This window comes from Morone saxatilis, unplaced genomic scaffold (assembly GCF_004916995.1).
Source record: "Morone saxatilis isolate NCDOM2014 unplaced genomic scaffold, NCSU_SB_2.0 Contig14, whole genome shotgun sequence".
NCBI lineage: Eukaryota > Metazoa > Chordata > Actinopteri > Moronidae > Morone > Morone saxatilis.
The window spans coordinates 20,881,415-20,889,147 of NW_023339696.1; the positions used below are offsets into that span (position 1 = coordinate 20,881,415).

General features: G+C 45.0%; 1 protein-coding gene across 1 annotated transcript; it reads right to left on the reverse strand.

The window, feature by feature from the left end:
• Nucleotides 1-453: 453 nt before the first annotated feature.
• On the reverse strand, nucleotides 454-7,641 carry cbx2 (chromobox homolog 2 (Drosophila Pc class)). Its single transcript, XM_035654257.1, has 6 exons — nucleotides 7,498-7,641; nucleotides 7,336-7,380; nucleotides 6,034-6,086; nucleotides 4,963-5,028; nucleotides 4,092-4,161; nucleotides 454-4,016 (listed from the first exon to the last, which is right to left on the reverse strand). Exons 1-6 carry the CDS (start codon nucleotides 7,567-7,569, stop codon nucleotides 2,676-2,678), a joined length of 1,647 nt encoding a protein of 548 aa, XP_035510150.1. The 5' UTR covers nucleotides 7,570-7,641; the 3' UTR covers nucleotides 454-2,675.
• Between the last annotated feature and the right edge of the window lie 92 nt (nucleotides 7,642-7,733).

Consider the following 7,733-nt stretch of genomic DNA (forward strand, 5'->3'; position numbering starts at 1 on the left):
ACATTTAGCTGACATCAGCTTATTGCTAACATGCTGAAAGCAGACCTACAACCACGATACTTTCATAATCCCACACGTTTTTTTACACAATACCTTGAAACATACTTACGGTTATCCATCCAGACCATATTCCACCGTTTTTTATATATTTCTATTTTGTTGTATTTTATTCTTTCTCTACTCTTGCACTACATTCTCCTGTGGTGCTGTGCCAAATTTCCCCTACGGCTGATCAATAAAGGAACATCTTTATTTATTTGACTGAAAATAGTGAAAGTGTGGTGTCTTCAGATTGCTCATTTTGTCCGACAAACAGTCCAAAACCAGAACATATTCAACTGATTGTGATAAATAAAAAACAAGCAAGGTGCTCAGATTCAAGGAGATGAAACCAGCAAATGTTCTGAGTTTTTACCTGACAAATTACTTAAAAAGAAAAAACCCAGTCAGACATAAGGTTGTACCATTTATTAGTCAATTTGACGAGTGGCACAATACAAGGATTGCTGACACTGTCCTACCCTGAAAGGCTCTTGATTTGAAATAAATAGATTATAAAGAGAACAATACTCCAATGAGATGGTTAGTAGATCTAAATAAAAATAAAAAAACTGGAAACATATTTATGCCAAGTTTGTTCTTTTCATCAAATAAGAAATCAGATACATTAGAAAGAATGTTCCATATAAAACACCTTGCATTACCCCATAGCCTATCACATGGTGGTGATAAATGACATTCTGATTGTGCCTAGACTAATCTTCACCTACCGCCTGATGCACTTTGTTTTTCAGCTGATCCTGAATGGAAACTACTTCTCTGACTTTAACCTAAACCACTCTTATTGTTTCAATAAGGCATCAAAATGTTCCATGCATTTGTGAAAAAGTCTTCCAGCAGTGGTTTCCTTTCCCGCTTCAAAACAATAAAACTGGTCCAGTCTCCATGCTATGCTCTAGGGGTACTCCTTTATTGAACAACCTGAAATTCTAGCCATCTTTGGGGTAATGCCTTTGTGTTAAGTCTTTGAGAGAAAGAAAGGCACAGTCTGCAGAGCAGGATTAGACAGAAGAGTTCAGTCGAAGTGCTTGGTTGCTGAACTCCTCTCGAGGGAGCAGAAAGTAGCGCACATTGTTGTGGTTTCTTTTCCGTTACATCAGATAAAAACCTTTTTCTTTTTTCTCTGGGAGGCCGGGCCTGCAGCTCCTGAACCCATGCAGGCGGGTGAAATGAGACGTCTGCAGCTGCAAGTTAAAAAAAACAAAAAAAAAAAAACAAATCTGGTATTTCAGTTTGAAACACCAGTAGCAACAGACAGAATGACATCTGGTGCTTTGTGGTCAGCGACAAACAACGCTGAGCTGCTTATTCTCGAGCATTGTCCACACCCGTCCTTTGCCAAAGTGGTTTCAAAGCCTTCAGCGAACTCAAAGGCTCATGGGAAGCTCCGACTGTCTGAGGGAGAAGCATCGTCCGGTGCGAATGCCCATGGTCATCCTGCCATTTCAACACAAGCACTTATTCTCTGGTCTTTGTCCATATTAATTATGAGTCTGAGAAGATTAAAGTCGCTGGTGAATATCTTCTGGAAGGGCAGAACTGATGCGCAGGCAGAAGAGCAAACCTCTGCCAGGACAAGAGCCTTATCTGCACGTAGCGGAGGGACCGAGATACCGTATCTGACTCCCCACATGCTTCAGCCCGTTTGGGAAACTGCGCTGATAAACTGGCTGCACTGTGGAATGAAACTCCTTACTGAGGCGATAACGGCGCGCACAGTTCGACACAGTGTGGAAGTCAGAGGCTGTCCTGATGGAGTTTTACATGACCCAGAAATGAAGCTGTTCTTTCCGTTCGATCAGGGTGCTGGTACCAACACAATTTCACCCCGCACGAGAGTCCAATACAATTAGCTATATAAAAAAAAAAAAAAAAACATACGGACACACAATGATGGTATACCCTGGAGGGAAAGGTTTTCCTATCCCATGAGAAATGAATATACATATGCAGCAAACGTTGAGAAAAAAAGAGGTAGCTAATTTATGAAACATTAAAAAATAAACAATACTATACTAAGAACTAAAAACTGCTTTACATTAGCTATTGATTGGTATGGATTCACAACACTGACAAACTAAATGTCTGCTACCCATAAAAGAAGCTACTCCTATCCATGCCTACCCTTTCATCATTTCTTCACTTAGACATTCCTCTCATCTGTTGTTATACATCACAAAAGATCATCTCAACAGAGACACAGAAGAGAGCAACATGATCGACTGTATGAGTATAGGTTCAGCAACCTACACAGGGCGTTGGTGTTTTATCTTGATACTTCAAAGATGAATAAGTTATTTTTCTAATTTTGGGCTCACTGAAACCACAAAGATCCGGCGAGACCAAAATGGAACCTTCTGCATCTCTTCCTCCATCCACAGCCACTTCTTGAACAATTTGTAGACAAATAAATAATCACAATCCATAACTTGTTTTTTTTTTTTTAACCTAAAAATTGGTCTTTTACCTAAAATAAGATGAAGAGCAAATTAACCTCCATTCCCTGACACATTCCTCAGGAATTCTCCAGCCAAAGGTTTATCTAAATCCTTCCGAACCCAAAAGCCCTCTGTTTGCTTCAGGGTCCCATCTGGTTTGCAGTGTGTGGAGTCCTGTCAGTAGTTGCGAATGCTGAAGAAGCCCACACTGGTTGGCGACTCCTTGACTGTGACAGTAACTAGATTAGCAGTGACATCCGTGACAAACACATGTTCTATCAGACTCCGCGTGGGCTTCCAGTCCTGGTTCTGGACCGCTACTGAGCGATTCTGTCCAGCGTAGTCCTGGTCGGAGTCTGAGCTGCTCTCGTCTTCGCCCGTGCTCATGTCATTCATTTTGGCTTTCTTGCCGTCTTTGGAGGCCGACCTCTCTTGCTGGCTCTGGACCTCGGTGGAGGACTTCTGCACGCTGCTCTTCTCTAGCCTACCTTGGACTCTGGGGGTCTGGATTTCAGTCGCCTCTTTGACCTTGTCTGCTCCAGGCTGGTTCTTTCTGGCCTGCAGTCTTCCGGGGGCCGCTGGACTCTTGGGGGGATTATACTCCTGATTTTGTGTGACCGTCGTTTTCCTTGCTGGGTTCGTTGCGTTCCTCAGGCCTGACACTGGGGCAGTGCCATTTCCAGGAGCATCGTTGCCTTGCACCAGTTTGTTATGAAGGTTGAGGGGCTGAAGGCCAGGACCCTGATTGGAGGAGGCATTCTTCGATGGTAAGGAAGCCACTGCTTTAGTATTGGGTATCCGCTGCAGTGTTGACACAGGGGCCTGGGGTTTCTTTTGTCCATTGGGGGAACTTAGTGTATGCTGAGTGGTCCCTTGAATTGGGTGTTTGGATGTATTCAGATTTAACGCTGCTACCCCTTTTGATTTACTAGCAGCTGCTTTCAAATCCAGACTGCTGTTCACACTGGAGATGGACAGTTTACCCTCAGTGACATTCCTGCTCTGGCTGGACTTGTTTAGGGAGGGGGAGGCAGGTTGGACTGACCTGCCAGATCCCACGGAGCCCATGGAGTTTTTAACAACCCCGCCCTGGGTCAGAGGGCCCTTGTTCTGACCACCCACTGCATCCCTGGTCGAGCCCCGATGAAAACCCATGAATGTGAAGCTTGCTGGGTGAACGGGCTTCTTGATCGCTCCTGGAAGATCGGTATCTTTGGACGTCTTCGGGATCTTGCGAGGGCCCTTGTTCTGTTGAAATTCCTTCACGTCGGGGGGTAGGGGTTTCCTGCTCCGTTTCTTTGGGGGCTCCTGTTTTGCCACGGCAATCTGCGCCTTCTTCTGGGGGACGGGATGATGGTCTCGTGTTCTGACGCTCAGGTTTGCCTGTTCGGCGTGGCCCTCGTCGTCATCGTCGTCTGATGAGGATGAAGAGGAGGAGCACGAGGATGAGGAATCAGAGGATGATGAAGATGAGCCAGACGAAGAGCTGCTTGACTTTGGAGCTTCGGGCACGTTTTCCTAAATATAAGAGCAAATATCAGACAGTGTGTACTAAGCCACCAACAATGATACTCTGCTTTGAATTGTACTTACTAGGATTTTCCGTGGTCGTCCCCTCGGCCTTTTCCCCTTCTTGCGCATCAGAAGCTCCTTTTCTTGCTCTCTATATATAAAAAAACAATTTCAGCAAACACTTAATGAGGGGATAGTGATGAAGTATAAAATTACAAACCCTTTGTAATCTTTTTGGTCTCGTTTCTCCAGTGCAGTCTGCCTGAGTTACTTGAATGTCTTTATTCTGCTAGCCTGTACTTCTTTTGTGCAGATTACATTATGTAATTACTCTTATTGAGCTTATTGTTTGTGGGGCTTTTGTTGCCCCATCAGTGGCCCAGAGCAGGGGCAGCCCCACCCACTGTGGGGTTTCACCACGGGTGGGGCTGCCCCTGCTCTCACACACTGACACAGAGCTGGAGTAAAGGGAGGCACACAGCGGGGAGAGGTGACGATGGCTGCACCGTGCACGGAAGCTTTGAGTAAAAACAGCTGACGTGACACAAAAGTTCAGATCAGGTCAATGAACCTCAATACAGCCTATTCTGATCAGTTCTAAAACGCCTGCATCAGCGCTGATACCGATCACTGAGATTGGATCGGGGCATCCCTGACTGAATCATTAAGTCCACGAGCAAACTCTGAACCAACAAGGTTAAATAAACTGTAATATTCTGTACATTAGTATAAAGTATTTGAAATATCAGCAGGATTAGAACTACATCGAGTGTCTGAAAAATGACAATACTTTGACATCAAGAAATCACTGCTAAAAACACAATAAGTCTATTAATGCTGGGAATTTTTTTGGACTGGTCCAAGTCACTTAATCATCACAGCACTTAAAGTGTGTCTGAGCTGAATGACAGAGCGCTCTCTGCTGTGGTATTGTCTCGATAAGGACACTCACTTCTTGTTGAACGCAGCCAACAGTCTCGGGTCAAGGATGTTTTCTTGGGGCTCCCAGCTGTTGTGTCTGAAATGAATTGACACGCAGAGTGTCACACATCACGCCGTTAGTCAAAATAAAGTGAAGAAGCAAGGTTATATGTCCCCTTCAGCCCCAGCAGCAAAAAAAAAAAAAGGACTCAACAGAGTTTGTTCATTCAGAAAGAGAGGACTCTGGGCAACCTGGATGTTACCTGACTCAAATGATATAAGGATCGGCTGAGAAAGACCATTTGGTAACACTGTATTGAGTTGAGATTCAGCAACTGTTTTCTGAATTAATTACACCACTGTGGTTAAAGTTTGGTTCGATTCAGACACACTGTGGTCATGAGTTGTCACATTTACTCTATAGATAATCTGTTAAACGTCTACAGACAAAGTGAAACATTACAAATACGCTAAAACTATCTGTTATCGGACTCGTCCAGATAAAGTCTTCAACTAGTTATTAAGTTAGGCTCAGAACAGAATCTACAGTTAATAAATTAAAACAATACTACTAATTAAATTAGACAAATAAACCAGTAGCAAACACGGGCACGTATCTTGTTCAACGGGAATAAGGTGAAACATTTTTCCCTTAAAAGAATCCATTTTCACCCAAGTCAGCAGATTATTCAGGTAATTGTGTCCACCAGACTGCAATAAATCTTTAAATCCACAATCGAATCTTTAAACAACTGTGGTCATTGAACGACCACCCACGGCAGCGAAAGCGATTTCGAACCAACGTGAATTCATACTCGACTGAAACTGGCAGTTCATGTAACACCGCCTGAAACCCGCCCTGCTCGCAACCATTCCAGCTGCGCAGAGGAGAGACAGGTTCATGCATTCCTCCCCCAAAAAGAAGAAAATGAAAGAACGAAGCAGTGCGATCAGTTCGCCGTGGCTAAAAAAGGATTGCTGGAAGAAGAGCGGGGGAAGTTTTATACGGATTGTCTGGGGCTGAAATACTGTGGGGATTCCTTTTGGGAAAGTTTGGCTATTTGGTAAAGGCATCACCATCATCAGGAGGACGCTTTCCAACCTGCCTCCCCCTCTCAGATCCGATTTCAGTTTCCACAGAACAAACCTGTGCATCTTGCCAGAAAAAAAGACAACACCACCAAGGATCGAGGAAAGAGCGCTTTTAGGGTCTGAGGTGTCCTGACATTGTATGGGAAGTCTTGAAAAATACACTTCATGTGATCGGTACAGGCAAAAATAACCTCATCTTATCATGGCCGCACCTGTACATTATCAAACTACCCAGCTCTGTTTGAAACGCTGAATTAGGCCGGTGTGTCTTCATTCTACTTTGTTTGGCTGCATTATAGTATTATATATATATAGTATATAAAGAACAAAAAAAAATGCTCTACATTTTAAGAGATCAAACATGCTGTTCGCTCCTTTCCTTGGAGCGTGCAGGGGATGGTAAACTGCGGGGCCCTGAGGGTGTCGGGTATTTAAATCATTGTTTAAGAGGATCAGAAAGCTTCCGTTAACTGCAAAAGCAAACAGAAAACACAGGCACATTGTTTTTTTGCCTTCAAGTGGCTGAACTACATGCATGTGGAATGATCCTTCTCCCCATCATCTTGTGTTGAACAGGCCCCCGTTCTGATCAGCAGTCACCAGTAATTAATCAACCCCCACCCCTTTCTCCACACACACACACACACACACACACAAAGGAGGTGGTTCTAGAAAGCCATGTAGCTGGCAGGCAACAGTGTGCATTGGATGGTGGATTACAGCAACAATGTGGAGGGAACAGAGAAGGGCAAGTGAGCAAGAAATGAAGGGCAGAGGCGGAGCCTTAAAGCAGCAGATGAATGCAGAAGAAAAACAGGGAAACTGGACTTATGTAACGAGTCAACGTTATATTAGAGGTAGCTAGAAATCCAATATCGAACAGTCCCAGCTGACGGACTGATTGGTGCTGGGGTTCGCACGCGAACTTGTTTAAAGTGAGAAATAAAAAGAATTGAAGATAAAGTATTCAGCTGATTAAACCGAGGGATGGAAAGTCAGACACACAGCAGCGAGAAAGCATGAAACGGGTGTCCTTTAGCGTTCCGCTAACTTCCCAGAATGTGAGGTGTTATGAACAAAAGAATGCAACTGAAGAAGCAGAAACCGGATGGAGCGTAACATAAAGCAAACGCGCTGCTGCCCTGTTGTTGTTTGTTGTTGTTGTTGTTGTTTAGTTACTCGGTGTTTCGACCCCACGAGAGCGAGCGGGTTCGGAGTAAAAGCAACAAGCGCCCCGCTGTTGCTTGGTTGGTTTGCATTGTTTCGGCGGCTCGCGCGAGCAGCAGCGAGGCAGCACGGCGGCGGTACTCACTTGGACGGACCATCCCCTCCACTTCACCAGAAACTCCAACTTTCCCTGAAAGAGAAGCACGAGAGGACGATCGCGTTAGTAAGCAGCCGCGGAGAGGAACCGGAGGGTAACGGCGAGCAGTGTACCGGGATTGGGGGTGGGGGGGTGGGGGGGGGCTCCGACCTTTCTCAGGCGTTTGTTTAAAATGCATTCCGCATCAAAGACCTGCTCTCCCACGGCGCTCAGCTCCTCCATGTCTGCCGTCGCCCGAATGAGACTCCTTTATCAAAAGACAAGAGGCGCGTTCAGCTAATCACAGCTGCGCAAGGCCGGAAGCCCCCCGCGCTGCCTTCAAAATAAAGGTCGTACTCAAGCGCTTTTATTGGCCGGGAACGTATACAGGGAATGTGAATGTGACT